Here is a 21,811-nt window from a genome sequence, read left to right on the forward strand (position 1 = left end):
TTTAATCTCCGCTCTCTGTTAGGACAACTACAGGTACAAAATTTTATAGGCTTATAATTCTGCATGCTATATATAAACATAAATAAAAACCTAGAGGTCAACATAAATAAAATAAAACTTTATTTTTTAAATAAAATTATGTTTTGGTTAAAGAAAAGATAGTGTGTCATTTTGTTAGTAGTACAGACAATTTTTTATCCAAAAGAATACATTGTGCTTTATTGTGTCATTTGTCTGAATACAGACTCAGTGGAATATCTAAATGATACCCTGCTCTGAACTCCAAGTTGAAAGTAAGTTTTTATTATACTTGAGGGAAACAATGGGTTCAGCTGCTTATTGCAAGGAGCAATTGTCAAGGGAGAGTTAAACTCAATTACTGTAACCATACTGAATAAAAAATACTGCCAAGAACAAAAATACGCCTGGGTAAAGACAGCCACTGAATAAAAAAATCGACATAAAGCGTATCAAATATTTATTTATCTGGGCAACAAAGGACTATGATACATTGATAGGCATGGAAACTACTGCCGGCACAACTCAATACAATACAACTATAACTGCTTCCAATATGGCCAGTGGAAATACAGGATACCAGGTGGTCCCGAATGTTTGAAGTTCTTTGGAAAAAAAAAAAAAAAAAAGAAAAAAAGGAGAAAAAGAAAAACAAAAGAAAGGGAGAAAGAAAAAAAAAAAAGAGGGGGGAAAAAAGGAAAGAAAAGCTGAATCTTGTTTTAAAAGACAATATTAATTTATTGCTCTGATGGTGCTTTCGGGAGAAGGACAGTGGATGAAAATATCTTCTTCTTTCATTTTCCACAACACATAAGGGTTGTAAAACCACTAACATGTTTAAAAACCTTGCCAGGGTCCAACATCACTTTATTTTATCTTCAATGAGAAACTAAATGTCATACTAATTATATATAAAAATTCATGGTTTTTTATTTGTTCAGCTGCTTCATTGTCGCCTTTAACATGCTACAACAGGGCTAAAAATGATGAATCCCAGAGAAAAACCCCCAAAAAACCTCTGATATCTAAATAAGTACCATGAACCACATGATGAACTAAGAGGGGAAGATTTAAAACCCACTAAACAAGAGGTAAACGAGATCACCAGATAAATAAAAAAAGGCTTAAAACAGACTCACCATATTTACAATTCCCATTAAATTACACATAAATAAATATATACATACATGAACACTGATTCCCTTATATAATAACCGTGAATCGTGTTGCAATAGAAAGTTCAAGTTGGTCGCTTTACCTTGGACAGGAAAAAGTTCTACAACTGAAGATATGACATGGAACTGCTTGTGTTTTGTGTTCAAGTTTATTCACAATACTGATAAAATGTCATCAGTCCTTTTTGCCTTTTGTTTGTTTGCTGTTGCTGTTGTAATTTTTCGCTTTTTTTTTTCATTTTTAATATGGCTACAATCTTAACTGAAGTTTATGTAAGGGAAGGTGGTGATTCAGTCCGGTGAAGCTCATAGAATTTTTTAAGTATTATTTATTTCTTTTTGGTTTTTTTTTTATTTTTTTATATATTTTTAGAAAAAAAGTCCTTTTCTTTTTTTGTTTTGTTTTTGTTTTTTTTTCCTCCTTTTGTTTTATTTAAAAAAAAGTTCACAAACTCAAGACAGAACTTTTTTTCTTTGCTGGCTCCGTCCCCCTGTTCTGTTCTCTTAGGCTCCAAACTGGGGTAAAACGATGGTGGCAGCAGGGAGAGGGGGGGAAGTTAAGAGGGAGCAAATGGAAATGTGGATGCTGGGAAGGGGTGTGGGGAGAGGGCAGAGCTGTCCTGCAGAGTCAGAGAACAGGATTGGCAGAAGGACGCTCATTCTGTTGCTGTAGCCTGGGGTGCTGGGTGCAGGGGAGAGGGAGGAGGGAGATGAATGGATCGATGGGCCACGAGGGGGAAGGGAGAGGAGTAGGGGGGGGGATATCCTCACTTTCGGTGCTTCTCCTCTTTGTCGCCGCTTTTGGTGCTGTTGTCTGTGTGGCTGTTGGGATTGTTGCTGAGGTACATTTTGTCCATGGCCTTGAGCGCCTCGGTGAGATAGTTCTGCAGGGCGGTGACGGCAGCGCACACTGCCGGGCTCCCGAAGCCGTGCGAGATGAGGTTGAAGTGGGTCAGGCAGCTCTGGATGCCCGGCTCCAAAATGGGGTTGGGCCGCGAGTTCCCCAGGGGAGATCGGTCCTGAGCCAGCAGGTCGGTGAACTCTTTACAGATCTGTCTGTAGCACAAATGGAGCAGAGAGACAGAAGGAGGGAGGCAGGGAGGGAGGGGAAGAGAGAGGGGGAGAAATGAACCATCACTGGCGGCAGCAAAGCCTGTGTGCATGCTCCCTGCTAGATTACACAAGCCCCTGGATCAAGGGGGCTGCTGCCCCCGAGCGCACACGCGCTTTCTCGCCTCCCCCTCTCCTCTCGACACATCCTTCCCCCTAATTCTCAACACTTCCCCGGCACGCACAAACCTCTTCCCTCCGCCTCGCGTGCACACACGACTGCGCGCACGCATCACGCCCCGGCCAACACGCAGACAAATAACAGGCACACAGATACACACGCCTCCCGTCTACCCCCGCCGATCTCCGTGTCGCAGCCCCCCACACCCTCCCCACAAACACACGTCCCTGCCCAGCTGGGTTTTGGAGCAGACATGCAGTCTAAAGTTCCCCAGCAGGGCGGAAGGGAATAGATGGGGGTGCGATATCCAAAGGGAGGTTTGGGGATTTATCTGCGTCTTGGAAGACGCTTTTTTGCGGAACTGGAGAGAGGCACGGGCCTCTTCCTTCACAAGGCTAAAATACGCCCGTGTGTCGGGAAGAAAGAGCGAGGGCAGAGAGGGGAATCGAGGCTTTAAATTAGGGTATTCGGAAACATTTATGTATGTACATCTATATCTCCAAATCCAAAGGGACCTTCCCACAGAGGGGAAGGCTGACGCTAACTGGGGTCTGGAAATTTCCTTCCAAGGAGGTGGGAAGAGAGGATACGAGGGCACGGTGCAGAAGTTAGGTTATATCATCCACCCGCTGCACAAATGGTTGGAGAAATAACACACCTTATAGCAAGAGAGCTCAGAGGCGTGTTGAAACAGTTTGTATTCTAAAACCCACGTTAATGTCTTCCAGCCATAAAGCGGCTCCCATCTTCTGCCTGCGCCCTCTGGCACTGTGCCCTTTGGTGACACCTCCATTGGTAATTAAGGGCTACTAAACAGCCCTTTTAATTTCCACCAAACATATCAAAACAATCATTTTCTTTTCACGCACCACCTGGAAGTCTAGGCAGCCCCACCAATGATAAACTCCAGTAGCATTTTAACTGCGTACAGATTGTCATTTAAAATATATTTTTAATATCCCTATATTCACTAAGTAACAGAGCTGCTTAGGCAGAAAGAACCATTGCCGATTTTAATGAACTGAAATCAGTTTAACATGCCAGTTTTATTTTACTGTCAATGGGAAGCCTTCCCCTTCTACCTAAATTGATAAGCTAAGTGAAAAGGCCTGGAAAATGTTTTGCTCTGAAGAATCACTGCTTTTTCTTTAACTAAACACATACCGGCAATTTTCATGACTCGCTCTCAAGGTAATCCACACAAACTGACTTGATGGAAACCAAGCTGGGTTACAGAGTTCTCCTATAGCAGGAGGGCAAATACACCCCCTCACAATTTGCAAAACCATCAGCCACTGGCTATGTGGCAAGCGCTCACAAATAAAAGCCCCAAACCCAGGTTTGTCGCCCTCCCCTCACTTCTGAGCAACATGCCAGAAAGGTAAATGTCTTACTTTGTAGCTAGAAGCATGTTTTTTCTTGTGACTTGCTCGTTTGGATCGGAATGTTGTCGGTTGAGAAATTCAGCTACTGCTTTGGCAGGAAATTCTGTCTCACAAACGTACCCAAAATCTCTAGCGAGATGTACTGCTTCTCCTGAAAAGGGAGGCAGAGGTGGGGATGGGGGGATGGCGGGGGGGGGGGGGGGGGGGAAACACACAGCTCATCAGTACACATCGCACAGAGGCAAAAATCCATTAGAAAAAAGAGCACTACATTCTACTTGGGCTTTTCTTCTAAAAGGCTTGGACTTATTTTCTTTGAAAAAGGTAGGGTAAGAAATGCTAATCACATCTTATCTTGCAGGAGTTTTCTTTGCTTCAGTCGAGGGCAATGCAAATGTGTATTTTCATGACAATCGTTACAAGTGAAATCTCGCATAAGAATTTTTTAAAGTTTACACTGACTAACAGATACTTTTAGACAGGCAGGCTCCATCCACCTAGAATGTGTGCTTAGATTTACATACCCATACCTATACACAGCCATTTACGTACATTTCATTCACAGCTATTTACTCTGGAAATGTTTGTTTGCCTCAGCCACGTCTCTATATTCTTTTGCAATGCATCAATGATTAATATTGATCATAATTACTCCTAGAGCTCTTCTAAATAAAATGCATTAAACAGCTAAGTGTTTAAAATTTAACTTGATCGCATATAATTATATGTTCACCCCCAAACGATTAACCATGAGAATTTTAGGGTCATTCCACCGAGTCTGTCTGTTTTGTTGATTTTCAAATCTTTGGTTTTAATTTCCTGAACCAGTTGGTTTTTACTGCAGGGCTTCCTGCCATTAGCTCTAGCTCCGGAAGAACGCATGCGCCAATTAGAGCTTCAAAGCCTCAGTCCAGTGAGCTTGTTTCCATAAAATGGAGCGGATCATAAACAATAACAGTACTCTAGAAACTGCCTCATCGCTACAGGACTCAAAGACCCGGCAATGTTTATACTATCATCCCCCCAAAATTAGCCACCATCGCTGAGTTATCTGGAGATCCGGCCTCCGGTTTTGGTTTTTGTTTTTTTTTTTTTTTTAAAAAAATCATTCTTTTAAAGCCATTGTATGTGAAAGCCAAACAGAACAATAGATTACCATAAAACCTTCTCCATATTCATTAACATCACAAATAATGTTAAGCGTCTACCAAATCTAGACTTTTTACAAGTTTTCCCCTCGTGATTTTTTACTACAGCGTGTCGATGCAATTGCAAAGCCTTTTCAAAAACACGAAGACGCAGTAATTTTCATGCAGTATAAATACAGTGCGGCCACTAATCCTGATGTTTAAAAAAAATGATGCTTGGCATTGCACAGCGCTTCTTTCCCCGACCCTTTGAACATGAAACATTTCTCGCAGAATGCGAAGCAACGACAAAACAAAGCAACAAATTCCCTCCTACACAACCAAACTTAAGCTAAACCTGTGCAGTCCGGGCTGAGCTTAAAAGCGCTTTGCAGACTGAACCGGTCTAAAATGCAGTCAGAGCCGTAAGTGAGGGGAAAGGAGGAAGATCTATTTACTGGCCTTGGGCTTACTTTGTGCCAGCGTGACACAGGAACTGCTTCAAAACTAAATGACTGCAAACTCTTGAGCTTCCCGCCTCCCAGTTCTGTGTTGGTTCCGACAACACAGAACGTCCCAAGGTGTTAAAAATAAGTCGCACCTTTTCTGGCCAGAGCAAAACAGAGGAGAACGATATAGCCAAGGGAACACGTGTTCTGAAAATGAGAACCAAAAGGGAGTGGGGGGTGGTGGTGGTGCAACTTTGAGGCTTTCAGGACACCATTAATTCATGGCTGAGGTCAAGGATTCCCAAATTAATTCAGGAAGTAATGGTCACGCATTTCTCAAATGCAGATGTCAGAAAACTTAAATGATTTACTGTTACGTGGCTGCGGGCTGGGAGGGAGAACAAACTTAAAGTAGCTGCAGTTTCTGACAATTAAAATTGCTTGGTTGTCCACCTGTGGCAGAAGGACGGCAGTGAAGCATTAGAGGCTCTGCTCCCCGTACCTTCCAACTTGACACTCAAGGGTCTCTTAGGGGCTGAGCCCCTGTTCGCAGGGATCCTTCCCATGCTGCTCCCAATGAGATCCGCTTACTCTGGGGAGGGATTACTCACTTGAACGAGGGAGCAAGACGGGGCCCCGAAAACATCTAGCTCAGAGACTTAAAAGCAAATGAATGGTAGAATGCAATGCTGAGTCTGCAGGACTCACAGGAGCCAGTTTCAGGTTCAAAAAAAAAAAGCAAAGGCACACAATTAACTTTTTTTTTTTTCTGAGGCACGGAAAATAACACCCTTCCAATTTCCAACAAGCAGCACCGTCTCGGGGGCAAAAAAACCCAAACAACCCAACACCAAGTCTTCTCCCGTTAGGCAAAAGCAACAGGCACATTTTCCAAACGAGCCCTCCCAGCTCTTTGAGTCACTTACCCTCCACGAGCGACGTGAGCAAAGTAACGTTAGCAGCTTTACGCCTCCCGGCTGGCAGGTTTAATCCTATTTTGTCCAGTTTCTCCCTCAGAGATCTCCCTCCGTTTTTCGACTTCGCCCTGCTCCGCACAGAAAGGCATTGAGAAACGGGGCTGGCCAGGGGGCACCCGCTCCCACCCATGAATTGCCCCCATGGATCGCCCCCCCGTGGAGGGAAGTAAAGGGCTTGGGGTGAGTGGGACGTGGTCGGGGGCGGGGGGGGGGAGCTGAAGAGGCAGTGTGACTGAAAGCTGAGTCTCGGGCCTAGGGATGGGGCTTTGGATGGCTCCATGCCTCGGGAACGGGGGCCCTCACCGAGGCCCAGATCAGCCCCCGGGGCCAGCGGGGAGCCCTGGGCCCGTCTGGACCCCCGAGGCAGCCACCTGAGCTCCCACGGTGCCACGGACCCCGGGGGCAGCTTCTCCCCACAGCCCCCCCGGGGGCAGCAGCGCAGGCGTTATGGGAGGAGGCCGATTTGTAAGGTCGGCAGGGCCCCCCCCCCCCGTTACCGCCACGGAGCATCACCACCCTCACGCTAATCCCCCCGCGGCCCATCTGCGGCTTTTCGCCAGAGCCTGGACGGAGCCGGGCCGTGGAGGTGGGAGCTGCCTTAATTAATCCTGGATTGTTAATTCCCTGCCCGGGCGCTTCGTAATTGCCTGGGTGAGGTCACAGGCCGCGGGCGGCAGGGTGGGTGCCCGAGGCGAGGCGCCTGCCCGTCACCTCCCCACTCTGGTGCGTGTGTGTGTGGTGTGGTGGTGTGTGGGGGGGGGTTCACCGCCGTGACGGGACAGCGTGGCCATAACACGCACACGCACACACACACACACACACACACTGCCCTCGGCCCAGTCACGGGGGGGGGGGGCGCACAAGGCAGCGCGTTGCCATGGCTACAGCGCGCCCGCCCGCCACCGCCGCCTCACAGCGCTGCCCCGGCGGCCGCGCGTGCCCCGACCCCTAGCGGCGGGCGCCGCGCGCGCCCGCCCCCCCCCCCCTCCTCCCTCACACCACCACCCTCGCGTGGGTTCCCGTCCTCCTCCTCCTCCTCCCTCCCGGCCCGGCCCGGCGGCAGCGGGCGTTATCGGGCGCCATCCCGCCTCCCGCGTATCCCCCCGCCCCTCACCTCCGGAGCACTCCGCCCAGCAGGGAGGCGTTGAGGCACTCGGGCGGCGAGAGGCGTCTCTGCACTTCCGCCACCGTGACCTTGTACTTGGAGGTGGAGCTGAGCAGCGAGAGGCGGCCCGGCACCGAGCAGAAGACCTCGTTGGGGTTCACCACCCCGCCGAAGAGCGTGTCCTTGTTGATGGGGATGGAGGAGACGGCGTTGTTGTTAGACTTGGACAGGGACACGGGGCCTGCAGGGAGGGAGGAGCAGGGAGGTGAGGGTGAGGAGCGGGAGGGGAAGGGGTGAGGGAGGGGAGGGGGGGGGGAAAGGCCGCCGGCGGGCAACCCCAAGCCGCTCGCCGCGGCCGGCCCCGGCCCCGCACCGCCTACGGGGCAGGAGGGGGGCAGCGGGGGTTTTGGAGGGGGTGGGGGGGGTGGGGCGGGCCAGGGCAGGGCGGCCCTCCGCTCGCCGGGGTTGGGGGGAGCAGGGAGAGAGCGGGACAACCCTCGACCCGCAGCGACGGCGTGAAAACAGAACCCGGCGGCCACCCGCCCTGCCCGTCGGGGGGTGTGGGGGGGTGTGTGGGGGGGGGGCAGATGGCTGTCGGTTAAAGCACGTCAGTACCGGCCGTCTTGGACGTCACGGGCAAGGCCGGCCCGCACCGGGAGGGCAGGCGGTGCCCGGGGGAGCGACAGCACCGGCGGGCCGGGCCTCAGCACCGCGCTCCGGTACCGGCACCGGCTTCCCCCCCCCCCCCCCCCCCCGCCTCCCTCCGGGGACGGCGCCGTCCCCCCGTCCCCCCTCCCATTCCGCCGCCTCTCCAGCGCACAACTTTTGACGTGGGAAAACGGTAACGCGGCGAGGAGCCGGCAGGCGTGCGCACCGCCGGTACCCGGCGCCGGTCGCTCCCCAAAATATAGCCCGGTCCCTCCGCGGGCGGCTTTCGCCGCCGGTCGGGTCCCGGTGGCCGGGTCCGCCGCAGGGCTGGCGGCCGCCTTTCCCTCCCTTCGTCCTCCGGCCCGAGCCCGCCGGTCTTGGCGGGCGCAGCCCAAGCGAGCGGGGGGCTCCCTCCGTTTTGGATAGATCGCTTGTGACATTAATAGCTCTGGGAAGGCTAATAGATACAACAGGAGTTAAACGAACTCTTGAGATTACTAATAAAAGAGCCAATTATCATGTCGACTTGGAAAGAGCATCTCTTAAGATTTATCCCTTGCACATCTAATTTGACGTGACAAAGGCTTTATGGGGGGGGGGGGGGGGGGAACTTGGAGCTCGCTGGCTGTGCAGCCGTTAGGGTTAGAGAGGAGAGCGGCTCTGCTCGGCACCTTGCGGGGTACCCAAATTCCCGGCGGCCGCAACAGCCGTGGCACCCCTCGGAGCAGGCAGGAGCTCGCTGCGCCTTCAGCCCCCGCCAGCAGCTCCCTACAGGGGACCCGAACGCAAACCAGTCGCTTTCCACCGCGAACCTCTTTTGCAAACTGCCCCGTGCCACCTTTCCCAATCCTTCGCTCGTCCGAAGGAAGACGGGAAAAGAAAATCGAGTGTAAACGCGCCAGAAATATTCTGCACCGTTTGGGGACCGGCTTCCAAGCAATTCAGTTCCAAGTGGAGCAAAGCACACAAAGCCAACGAAAACCAAACCGCCCTGACCGACAGACATCAGTTTCCAGAAACTCGCCCTTTCGCTCTCCGACAGCCCACCTCATCACCACCGTCATTTAAATAAGAAAACCCGAAGAAGGAGGAACGACGTTTTCTCTTTCACAGCCCAGTTTACCAACAACGATTAAACCCCGCCGCTCAGCCAGATGCATGGGGCAAACCATGAAACCGAATTGTTCGCTAATGCACTAAATTACCGGCTCGGATTTTCTAGATCATCTGCTAACATTTTTCCTCGTTAACGACAACAATAATTAAAATACCCGGCAAACGTGGCCATTTAAGAGGGCGGATTTCAACCCGCATCGCCCGTTTTCTTTCTCAGCCTCCAACCTTTTGGCCACCAGTACGTGCCAGAGGAAGGAGCCCGGGGCCGGGGGGGTGGGGGTGAGGGGGGGGGAGGCCGGGTAAGTCGTCCCTGCGAGCAGTCCCCAGCCTGTGACGACATGTTTGGTATGCGCAAGGAAACGGCTTACCTTTCTTAATTACAGTTTGGTCTGGGATGTTAATACCGGGGTCTTCTACGTGCTGCAACAAAAGGAACAGGCAGGGATGTAAATGCACAACCACAACAAAAGGCGGGGAGGGCCGGGGTGGGATGGGGTGCGGGAGAAGTTGTGCGTGTCCCCCCTCCCTGGGCACGGTGCGGGGAGGGAAACAACAGACCCGGGGGATGGATTTCCTTTATCGGGAGGAATCCTGCTTCCCTCCCCGCTCTTCCCCCGTTCCCCAAGAAATAGTGGGAAAAAAAAAAAAAAAAAAAAAATCACCCCCACACGCCCCGGGCTTGCCCGGCCGAGTCCGACACCCAGAGCGGCCCCCAGCCTCTCTGCGGGCTCCCTCCCCTTCCCTCCCCGGGAAAGAGCCCCGGCCCGGCCCGGCCCCGCCGCTGCTCCCGCGCCCGCGGGAGGGAAAGCACAAAGGAGCGGGGACCGGTGCGGGGCGGGGGGGCGGGGGGGGGGTGGCCCACGCACCCCACGCGGCCCCGGGCTCCCCCACTATTGTCCCCTCGCAGGTTCCGCGGTGGCGGCTACAGCTGGGGTTCGCGCGGCGGAGTCACGACGTGATTAGAAAGTCAAATGAAATCATGTTTTCTAATTCCAAAAACTGACAGGCAATATAATGTCTGGCTGTGTTTACAAATTAACACCAGTGCTGCTGAGATAGAAGATTTCGCAATCGTTACAAAACCCAGGCATTACCATTTAAAAAACTATTACTTCCTTCTCTAGTCTTTGTCCAACAATAATACTGATTCTAACATTTTCCATTCTGTCTTGGATTTATGCTCCTGTTAATTGTGCCTGATCTCAATGATTCCGGGTGGATGGTACTAAGTTGCTTTATTACAGGTTTTATTATACTCAATGCTCTCATTTGTAACTTGCCTAAAGTGCTTCTGGATTTAAGTATAATTAAATTGAGAAATGTTCAGAAATGACTACTGCTGCAGTTCTTGTGTTTTAACTATATGGGGAAATATGATCCCTTTATGCATGCACCCTAAACCCATAAAGTAAATGTAGTGTGGCATAATACTTTTATTTGTGTTATTTCTACACATATTCCATACAGGGAGGACTGTTAAGTTTAAAATCCCACAGAGATATTTATGATTAAATAATTTTCACCGTCTACTTGATTTTCTTAAATATTCAGCGGTCGTTTTTATTAAAGGTTAACTGTTGCAGCAACGGAAAAATTCAAAACCGACCTTTTCCCGACCCAGATTTCTGCAAAGGATTTTTTTTTTTTTTTTTTTTTTTTGCATAACTAGATAAAATACTCTTAAAAGATACATCCTCTTATTTTTATGCTTTCCTTCATGCAGCCTGCTGATTCAGTTTTACAGAGAGAAGGAAAAAAAAAAAAAAATATTGGCTGGGCTGGTTTAAGGATTTAAACCAGATGGCATTTGGTTTTCACGAAGTATAGCAATGCTATTAATTCATAGATCTGCAGAGGAGGCTTCCCGAATCAGCCCACTGCCACGGAGCACAATTGAGGAGAGGGAGAATTCAAGAGAACATTTCAGGTCATGTTCCTTCTACAGCAATCAGGGGCTTGCAGTCAACAAATTAGTTTATTCTTACTATTGCCTCCATGTTATTTTATATCAAGATTAAAGAATCGACCTGCTTTTAACGGATCCAAATTGCTTACTAAATCCTCCACTTTGGGAAACGTATGCGTTTATTGCAAAACTGCTAAACATAACCAGCAATTTTCTGTGGCTAATTTAGCCAGATGAGGGCTGTAATAAATTCACTATTTTCCCCGAGTATAATTTACAAAAGATTTCAAAATGACCCCCAAAAATAGGTAAGTTCATCTGAACATTATCCTTGCAACACGAAACTGTACTCATTAAACTGTCAGCGAATATATTGTTGTAATATTTGATCCTGTAATTTGGGATGGCATTTCAGCAAAAATCACATCCAGATACCACAGTTCCCTCCTCCTCTTTCCTCCTGCAAGTCGAGCAGCTTCAGTCCCTCAGCATGAGCTCTGTGGGCTTTAATAAATTTATTGCCATGTTCTAATTCCATTTTCGGGGAGAAACTCAGAAAGATGAACTTTGATCACAACCTATCACGTTGCATAAGGCCACTTTCCTAACCGAACAATAGCCCCAGCTTGCTTTGTAAATAGCCCGTGCGCTAATGTCATGCTTAATTAGGAATCATTTTTTAATCCGTATTTATCGATAACAGAATTAGGTTCCCCAAATAATGCACCCTCCAATAGGCTCCCAACCTTTAATTTAATAGAGGGTGTAGCAGGTCTGCCTCGAATTTGATAACCTATAGCTAATGATTTATGAGGTCATCCCTTTGCAACGAAAAGAAGGCGGCAGCGTTTTAGTATACCTCTTTGCTGATTTGTCAATTAATTCCTTTAGAGAAGAGGATCTGCCCGTACCCTCTTACAACTTTGGATGTCGTTATCCCGTATGCCAATTCTGTAATCACGGGAAACCGATTTTCCCTTCTTAGGCCACTTTCACCCACTTTTTGGTTTTTTTTTTCCTTCCCCCTTTACGTTTGCCTGGGAGGACATTTAATGAGATCTCGCGTTTCAGACTCGTGTTTTTCCCAAGGCAGCGAGAAATCCCCAAATGCACGGCCCTGTGGTGATATTATATATTCTTCCAATCGTAACAGCTTATTGTCATTGAGGAGGAAAGATATTGTTAACGATGACAGTAATTTGATTTATTTATATTTTAGCGGGCACGTTAGCGGGGAGGCGTCGCGCAGGGATGAGCCGAGAGAACCTATTGTTCTAGGTGGGGGCTTCGCCTTTCTTCGGGGGGGGGGGGTGTGTGTCTCATCTTCCCTCCCCCTTTTTTTGGGGGGGGGGTGGGGGCGGGGGTGTCCCCCTCCCTCCCCCCCGAAGTTCAGCTCCCGCGGGGAGGGGGAAAGAGGGGCGAGCGGGCCCCGGAGGTGGTGGTGGGGGGGGTGGGGGGGGGGGGGGGGGCCCTTTGCTTACCGGCACGTCCTCGATGGCGTGGGGGATGGAGTGGAGGGGCAGGTCGGCCAGCCCCGAGCCCAGCCCGTGCGGGGCGTGCAGCAGGTCGTCGTGCCGCCGGTAGTCCCTGCGTGGGTCGAGCCCCGAAAGCTGGTGGGGTAAACCCCGGTGCGTGTGGAGTAAGCCCGTCTCCTGGCTCTGCCTCTGTCCCGGCCATCCTGGGTGTTGGGGCTGCGGCTGGGCATGGAGGGGGTTGAGGCTGTAGGGGTCGTTCACGTGGGAGTAGGGGTCCTGAGACTGGGGGTAGATGGGTTGGTAAGGGGGGGGGAAGTAGGGGGGCTGGAAGTCGGCGTTGGGGGTGTGGGAGAGCGGCGGGGCGCTGGTGTAGGGAGACTGACCCACGGTCCCCAACTGGGGTAGCCGGGCTGTCCCGTTGCTGGTACTGTCGTGGCGCTCCTGAGGTTGGGGAGGGGGGGGCGGGGGGGGAGGGAGGAGGGGGAGGGGGAAGGAGGGGGAGAAAAGAAAAACAAAGATAAAAATCAAACTGTTTCTCCTCAAAATCGGCTCGCGAATTTCACCTATCTGGGCAAAGATGGGCAATTCGTCCGCTCCGCGGCGGAGAAGAGCAGATCTGGGGGTTTCTCTGCCTCCGATTTCCCTTCGCGCACAATTAAGAGGCAGTCTCGGTTTTTTAAACAATAATAATAATAACGGCAATAACGATAACAGCAACAACGGCAATAATTATAACAGGACTGCTTATAATAATTAATAAAACGTTGCGGCGATACAGCGCGGATTCCCAACAGATCGCGCCCCGGCATTTCGGGAGCGGGTATTTCCCGCAAATAAAAAGAATAATTCCTAAGCGGGCGTTATTAAAATAATAATTCTACCACGACCCCAAATCCTCCCACAGGCCCTGGGCAGAACCGAGCCAAATACCGTCGCTGGGATTACCGATAACGCACCCCAAGAAAACCCTGGAAAACCCAAGCCCACTGCCATTTTGTTACCAGAAGACGCCGAAATAGGCTCAAAACAAACCGCTCCGTTCCCCCCGCGACTTTTACAAATGTTTCGGGGCGAAGGCACCGCCACCGTCCCCCACCTACGGGGAGAGCCGACCCGGTGCCCGGCCGAGCTCCCCGCTCGCCGGCGGGCGATTTCGGAGCGGAGGGGGCGGCGGCGGCCCGGGAACCGGGGAAGCGGAGGAATTCGCCGGGCATCCGGGGGGGGGAAGAGCCGGGCAACCGACGGGCGAGAGGCACCGAAATGCGCCCGGGCGTTTCGGTACGGTTCTACCGGCTTCCCGCAGCCGGGCAGAAGAGCCCACAGGTATGTCCGGGGAAAAAGGCATGGCCTCCACGCGGGAGGAGGATTTAAGGGAAAGAGCCACGATCCCGAAAAAGGGAAACGAGAAAGCTGAAAATATCCCGTTTGCAGGTGGCAAAGGGAAGAAATCGAAGCGGTAAGGTCCAAGCAAAGCCTTTTGCCGTTCGCTCGAAGCAGACAAAAAAAAAAAGGGAGGGGGGGGGGGAAGAAAGAGAAGGGGGGGGTAACCCACGGAATTTATAAAAATGAAGGAAAGGAAAAAAAGCCCTCTCCGGAAAGCTGGGTGCGAAACCCCGACCGCCACCGCCACCGCCGACAACAATAGCAACACCCAGCACACACCAGACCCCCTCCGAGAGAAACGGGAAGCAACTCACCATAGCCGAAAAACTGTGTACTAACATCTGCGAAGAGTCGGGGGTTACAAGTCAAGGTAGAGAAAAAAAAAAAAAAAAAAAAAAAAAAAAAGAAGGCAGAGGAAAGGGACCGGCGGAGCGCGCAGCCCCCGGCGGAGCCCCCGCGGGTGCGGGCGCGGCGCGGGCGCGGAGGGAGCGCGGCCGGAGCCCGGCGCTAGGCGCGGGCGGCGGGACCGGGGCGCCGGGGCTGCTCCTGCACCGCGGGCGCGCCACTATAATCCATCAGAACTTGCACCGATCTCTGCTGCCCTTCATCGGGTGTTGCCAAGGCGAGCTCTCTATCCTGGCGTGGTGTGAGGAGTCAAAGTTGGTTGCTTTTTTTTTTTTTTTTTTTTGCCTTTTTTTTTTTGTTGTTTTGCGCTTTTTTTTTTTTTGCCTTTTTTTTGGTTTTGTTTTTAGCGTGTGTATGTTTGTTTCTTAATCCTTTTTTTTTTCCTCTGTCTCTTTCTTTCTTTTTCTCCTTTGACTTAGCTGCTGCTTCACTTGAGCTCCTAATAACAGATCTGCTGCCTTCCTGGAGACTCCTAATAGCAGATATTCATGACTATTAATATTACACGAACACTTAATAAGGGAAGAATGGCTGGAAATCGAGCGTGAAGCGAGAAGGCAACTCAAGGCAGAGCCTGTTCTAAATGACGTCCATTGAATGAAGAATCAGTGTATCTAATCAGAGATGGGGGAGAGGGAGAGAGAGACAAAAAGGGAGAGAGAGGGAGCGAGAGAGAGAGAGGGGGGGGACATGCTGCTGCGTCTGACGAATCACAGGAAAGGGGCAACATTTTAAAAGGTTGCAGGGCATGCAAAAGTGAAAGAGAAAGAGATCCGGAGAGAGGGAGAGGGTGGGAGCCGGGAGGGGGGTGCGGAGGGAGGCGGGGGGGGGGGGGGGGGGAAGTGGGGGGGGGGGGGGGGGGGAGACGGGCAGAAGGAGAGAGGGGAGGGGGCGCGGGATCCCCCCTTCCTCCCCTTCCCTTCCCTTCGCTTCCCTTCCCCTCCCTCCCCCCCCCCCCGCCGCCGCCGCCTCCCCCTGCCCCCAGCCCCGCGGTCCTTGGCGGGCGCACCTCGGGCTGCGGCTGCTGCGCGTAGCCGGCCTCAAAGCCCAGGGAGAAGAGCGGCTGCTGGCTCCCCGCTTGGCTCTTGCCGCCCTCGGCCCCGCCGCCGCCGCCGCCTTTGCGCGGGGTGGGCTCCGCGGGGCCGCCCGCCGCCGCCGCCGCCCCGTCCATGCCTCGACGGCGCCCCGCCGAGGGGCTCCCCGCGCCGCTGCCCCCGCGGCGGCCGCCGAGCCGGCTCGCCTCCGTGCCCGGCGTCCCGGAAACCGGCTGGGAAAGTTTTTTTTGGGTGTCTCCCCTTTTGGGTGTCAGCCCTCCTCCTCCTCCTCCTCCTTCTTCTCCTTCTCTCCGGTTCGAGCCCAGCGCCGAGGTCGGCGGGCGCCCGGGGCGGCGGCAGCGGGGGGTGGGAGGGGGTTGGCGGTGGGGGGCTGGGGAGCCCAAGGAGCATCCGCCGGGCTCCCCTCGGCCCCCCTCTCGGAGGATCCGGGAAAAGACGGGGGGAAAAGGCAGGAGGCGGCGAGGCGGGGAAGGAAGGAGGGCGGGAGGGACGCGGGGGGGGGGGCAGAGGGAGCCGGGAAAAGAGGCAAGGCGAGCGCTTCTCCCGGCCCAGACAAGCCGGGGCTCCGGCGCAACCCGTCGGACTGGCTGTGCAACTCCCAAACAACTCCCTCAGACAGGCACGGCACGGCACGGCTCGGCTCCGCTCGCCGCCGCTGCCCCGCCGCAGCCTCCGCGCCGCCGGTGCCCGGCCCCCCGGGCGCTGAGCGCGGCTTGCTGGGCTTTTATTCCGCTGCCTTTTTTTTTTTTTTTTTTTTTTTTTTTGTTCCTTTTTCTTTTCAAGGCAGGTCCTATCCCCGTCAGGGTACAGCCACCCTCTTTTCCATCCTCTCTACGAGCCACCTCGCATCCGCTCCCGAGGAAAACACGGAGAGCCAACCGCACAGGCACGCAGGGAAGCCAGCGGGCTCCGGCGGAGCGGCCGCTGCCTCCCTCCGTGTTTGGTAGCACCTCGGTGCAAAGTCCCATTAGCGTAAGGCAACAAAAGCCATTTGCGATGAAATCCACACGCTCGCACGTGTGCGCACTTGGAACACCGATCCCGGGGGGAGGGAGGGGGTGAGACACGCTTTCCTCCCGGAATCCAGCCGAGGAATAGATATATTATTTTTTTTCCGGCTTAAAAAAAAAATAATAAAAAAAATTAACCGCCCCGAACCTCATTCCTAGAAATCAAGCATCCGCCAGCGAGTGGATCTAAGAGCTCAGCTCCCGCACCGGGAGACAGCTTTATCCCAAACTCCTCCATCCGGGACCAAACCACCAAATCGTTTAGTCGGCGGCGAGTCTGGCCAGTGAGTCCTCGGTCCCTTTCCTAAGCATCGCCCAAAGCAGCGGCAGGGTCGGCTGGGAGCGTGCCCCCCCCCACCCCCCCACCGCCCCAGACATGCATGTCGGCAAGGCTCCGCCGAGGCTGGGGACACCTTCCCGCGTGGGTCACGACCAAATAACTGCGTTCATTTGCCAAGTGGAGTCCTTTATTGCGCGGTTGAAACGCACTGCACAGGCAACTTTTGCGAAACGGGTGACAATAGTATTCGTTGGTTTGAGACTAGGCACGGGTCCTGGGCATCGCTCTTCTTTTTCCTCTTCTCCTCCTTTTTGCCAGATTAAAAGACACTCGCCTCTTTCTAAAAATACGGATGCACACGCAGACACCGAGAGAGATGCGCGCATACGATCTGTGCTGAACGGCTCCAAAACCAAATTAGGCGGATTCTGATTTTTTTTCAAGCGGTTAAAATGTTATTGCTCAAAGCCGTGGGAGTGTGGCCCTGAAAATTAGGAGGCTGGTGGAACACCGCTCCCAAACCCGTGATTTCAGTTCGGCAGCTGACCCCTGCAAATTTGTGCGGCGCGGTATAATCGACCCGCAGCTACACCGAAAAGGCTGAATTTAAGCGTCGGTCCTGAGCCGATTTACTGGGCTGCCTCGGGTACCTGGCGTGTAAGAATCTTTCTCTTCCCTTTGTCTCTTTGCCCCTTCATTCATTCATTCATTCAGCCGTCCATTCATTCAGCCAGCCAGCCATATGGATGAGTGTAGCATCCTACAGAGCCTTATCTACGGAGGATCTACCTATAGACCGGGCTGCTGCTGGATCCCGTTTGCCTTTCCTCACACACTTCCGACAAAGCCGGGTTTCCACAAGCCCCGAAGTTCCTGGGGAAGGACCCCAGCCCCTCTCCAGCCGCAGGACCGCAAGGAAGCCTGGCGAAGGAGCAGAAGTTTTCCTAAACGAAATTGAGAGACGGAGGGATGCTGCAGGGCTCCCGCTCGCAGCTGCGGGGCCGGGGCTCTTGCCCCGGCCGGGGGAAGCGCTTACCTCACATTCCTCATACTTGATATTATCCGTCAGTTTCCAAAGCATTTTCATGGATTGGCGTGAGAGAAAGAGAGAGAGGGAGGATTTGGTTCTCCCTGCCTTTCCCTACGGCGGCGGCGGCGCCGGGCGGCGTGGGGAGCGGGGCTGGCGGAGGCTGTGCAGCGCTCCCGTCCGCGCTCGGAGATCTCCCTCTAATGGTGGAAACTTTTCCCTTTTCCAGCTCTTTACCCACCGCCTAATCGCCTCATTAGCATATCAACAACAGCCCAGTTGCTCGCCAGCACAACAACCTGCAGCGATGGACACAGGTAGAAAGGACCCAGGAGCAAAAAGAACAAAAAAAAAAGAGGAGGAGGAAAAAAAAAAAAAAAAAAAAAAAAACTTTCTCTAACCCGCCGAGCCCCGGTGCGGGGGGTACCGGGGGGGGGGCAGCGGGCCCTGTCTGCCTGCGGGCGGGCGAGCGGGGCTCGCCGGCAGCCTCTCCCCCCGCGCCTCTGCCTGCCAGCGGGGAGGAAAGTGGCCAGCGAAATCAAAGAGGCGACCGTCCCTTCATCAGCAGAGAGTTTGGGGCTAGCCATGAAGCCATCCCCTATTTTGGGGTTGGTTTGGGGGTTTGGTTTTTTTTTTTTTCCCCTTTTTAATTTTTTTCCACGGGGTTTAAAGAAACCAAAGCGAGGAGAAACGAGACTCGGGTCTTGCACTAACGAGGTTATTGTCTGCGGAGGCTTCTGTTGCCCTCTGGATTTGATTTGATCTTTCTGGTGGATATTTGAAAAGCTTCTTTCTTTTGCAAACTATTTTGTTCCTCTCGGCTCTGTTGGCTATTGGTCTTCAAAAAAAAAAAAAAAAAAACCCAACACAAAAAAACAACCCAAACAAACCCAACATAACCTCCCAGATAGAAGTGGGCGAGCGGTAATGTGAATGCAGCAGGAGCCAAAAAGTCTTTTGCAAGCACTTGAGCAAAGGGACAAAACAATGACCATAATAAAACTTTGGTACTTTCTTAGGTGGAGCGCTTCGTTTGCTTAACAATGCGCCGCTGAGCGAGCGCTCAGCCCGCCCTCCTGGGGGGCTGCTTTTCCACCCTTCCCTTCTTTTATTCCCCCGGGTGCCCAGGCACAGAAAGGCTTCCTTTTTCCCCGATTTTTTTCCTTTTTTTTGCTCCCGTTGATCCTGCGCCTCTCCTAACGGCGAGGCACCCTTCTCTCCGTGGGGCCGGCGTGTCGGGCCTGGCGCGGGTCCCCACGCATGCCGGCGCCCCCAAAGCCGGCCATCCCCGCGGGGGGAGAGCTGCCCTGCCGCTCCCCAAAACTTCCCTCTGCCAACCGTAAAACCTGCCCTGTCGGCCTGGGAGACCCTCCCGAGGGCAACTCTCGACGTCGGGGGAAAATTTACCGCCTCCAGGAGCAAACGGCCCTTCCACTCGGGGGGGGGGGAAGCCGCAGTGGGCTCTTGCGGGGGGGGGACACGGACCCGGCCCACGCGTCCCCACGCCGGGAAGGGCGGCCAAGCCTCCAGGCTCCCGGGCCTGCTCCTTCACACACACATCTATATCCCCAAAACGGATTGTGGTGTTTTTTTTTTCTTTCCCCTTCCCCCCTCCTCCACCCCCCGATGCTCTTTTTCACCAGCGCTTTTGTCTGCGAGTGGCAGGAGAGTAAATTGTTGTTTTTACTCCCATTGAGGTTCAAATGGAGCTGGCAGATTAAGCCTAGTTAATGCCCCCCGGGGGGGGGGGCGAGATGAGAAAAAGAGGAGGGGAGGAGGGTAACAAAGGGGCCCACCGTCCCTTAGAGCCGTCCCGGCGGAGCCGGGCCGGCCGGGAGAGCCTCCCACCCGGGACAGCCTCCCACCCGCGGCCGCCAAGGACTCCCGTGGGCCAAAGGCCCGGCCCTTGGTCCTTCCTCTCCCCCGGGCCCGGGCCGGCTGGGGTTGCAGGGACAAGAGGGGAGGGGGTGGTTTTCCCCAGGAGACCCTCACGGGGCAGCGGGAGGCGGCTCTTGCGCGTCCGCGGAGGGTCCGCCCGGCCCGGCCCGGCCCCTCCGGCCAGGCACGGCGGGGCGGGGGGAAGGGGGCGCAGCGCCGGGGAGCGGTAGCAAGGAGGACCGGGGTGTAAGGAAAAGTCGGGAATAGATTTCAAGGCAGATAGCCCGTAAGTGCATTACATAACAGTTGACTTCAGTGCAAAAAAAATAATTTTAAAAATCCTCTTTTGATCGCTTCTCCGCACCGACCTGATAAAAAGACGCCAGTTCTAACCGTAAAAAATGATTAAAAAGATAATTTTGTTTACTGCATTTTCTTCCCCCTTTTTTTTTCCAGACGATTTACTACAACGCAAAAAAAAAAAAAAAAAAAAAAAAAAAGAAAAAATTGAATAAGGCAGTCCGGAGAAAGACTTAGTCAAAAGATTTGAAAAGTTGGGAGCAGAAAAAGAAGCTAGGCTCCCGTCTTGAACTGGACTGTCCTGGAAAAAAAAACCCAACACCCAACCAAAAAAAAACAAAACACACAACAAAAAACCCAAAACACCAAACAAACAAAAAACCCAACTCGTTCTCGGTAATAAAAGCCCGGGTGTTTGAACAGGACGGTTCGTCTTCCCTTTCAGTAGCCGGCAAACCGCGGCGATCCGGCCCGAGCGGGCGGACAGCAGGGCGCTGCAGGGATTTCCAAGTGTCTCCCGGTTTGGGAGCCGCCGTAACTCCACACGTGTCGGCTCGCCCGTGGGGCGGGTGGGTCCCCCCGGGTCCGCGGGGCTGGGCGAGGCCCCGGCCGGCCGCGTTTTTCCTCGCCTGGCCGCTTTCGCTGGTGGGTGCCGCTTCTCCCTTCAGCTCATCCCCGCGGGAGGGCTTTCCACGGGCGCTCCCGGCGCGTCTGCTGCCGGGTGGGACCCGGCAGCGTTATTTTTTTTTCCACGGGACGGCCTCGGGTGGGAGCTCACAGCCGCCTTTCCGCCCCCCCCCCCCCCCCCCCCCCCCCGGGCGGCCCGTCCCCGAAGCGCGGAGGGCCCACGCCGCGCGGTCCCGGGCCCTTCCCCGCGTGGGGGCCCGGCGCCCTCCGGGGGCAGCCCCGGGGCTCCGCGGCGGGACGGCCTCCGCCAGCCCCGGGCTGACGGACGGCAGGCGGGCACCGGGCCGCCCTTCTCCGGCCCACGCTGCCGGGCGGCTCACCCCCGGGCCGGGACACCCCCGGCGGCGGAGCAGCCCTCGCCCCTCCCGGCCCCGGCCCGCCGCTCTCTACCTGTTGCGGCCGGGGGCAGCTCCCAGACACGGGGAGCCGCAAAATCTCCAACCCCAGCGCCAGGTTTACCCCCGCTCCCCCCTCCCGGCCCATCACCTTTCCCGCTCCAGCCCTGCCTCCCGTCCCAAAATAACAATACCCCCTTCCTCCCCCCCCCCCAACCCAGGGCAGGAGGGTCGCCTTACCTGCCAGTCCCCCATTTTGGCAAGGATAGACATCCTGGCTGCGGGCTCCGGATCCCCGGGTCCTCGCTGGTCATGGACTAGCGAGGGCAAAGCCACCCGCCCGGGATGCCTGTGGGTAAATCCTCCCCTTACCTGCGCCGGGACTCTCTCACCTGGCCATAAAGAACTGGGTGCTCCCTGCCCGCGCCTGCGCGCTGCCTCCGCGCTGCCTGCGCGCTGCCCCCCGCCACCCGCGCTCCCACGGCGCCCCGGCCCGGCCCCGCCGTGTGTGCGTGTGTGTGACCCCCCCCCCCCCCCCCCCACCCCGCGGGGCTGCCACCGCCGCCGAGCCCCCGGGGAGCCTCCCGGGCATGATGCAGCCGCCCGTTTCGCTGCCCCGCTGCTCCCCCCTCCCCGAAGCCGAGCGGGGGGCAGCTCTGCCCACCCGGGTGCCTGCGGCCGCGGTGGGGACGGGCGACCGCCCCCCCCCCCCCCCCCCATCCTCACCTCCCCCCGGGGCGGGGGGCCCGTAGGTTTCCTCGGGGGCGAGTTGCCAGCGAGTGCGTGCTCGTAGCGGAGATAATAATAGTAGTAGCGATAATAATTGCTAATAATAACAG

The 21,811-nt window shown here is 54.2% G+C and overlaps 1 protein-coding gene across 5 annotated transcripts; it reads right to left on the minus strand.

Annotated features, from left to right (window-relative positions):
* Positions 1-686: 686 nt before the first annotated feature.
* Positions 687-21,306, minus strand: TFAP2A (transcription factor AP-2 alpha). Of its 5 annotated transcripts, none has more exons than XM_049824056.1 (7): positions 21,213-21,306; positions 12,619-13,053; positions 9,600-9,651; positions 7,477-7,708; positions 6,312-6,430; positions 3,819-3,960; positions 687-2,249 (listed from the first exon to the last, which is right to left on the minus strand). In XM_049824056.1, the coding sequence occupies exons 1-7, from the start codon at positions 21,243-21,245 to the stop codon at positions 1,961-1,963; spliced, it is 1,302 nt and encodes a 433-aa protein (XP_049680013.1). In that variant the 5' UTR covers positions 21,246-21,306; the 3' UTR covers positions 687-1,960. The 5 variants fall into 5 exon arrangements, with proteins under 5 accessions (XP_049680013.1, XP_049680012.1, XP_049680017.1 ...); XM_049824055.1 differs by lacking the exon at positions 21,213-21,306 and adding an exon at positions 17,782-18,067; XM_049824060.1 differs by lacking the exon at positions 21,213-21,306 and adding an exon at positions 15,410-15,730.
* Between the last annotated feature and the right edge of the window lie 505 nt (positions 21,307-21,811).

This window comes from Accipiter gentilis, chromosome 20 (genome assembly GCF_929443795.1).
Source record: "Accipiter gentilis chromosome 20, bAccGen1.1, whole genome shotgun sequence".
Lineage (NCBI taxonomy): Eukaryota > Metazoa > Chordata > Aves > Accipitriformes > Accipitridae > Astur > Astur gentilis.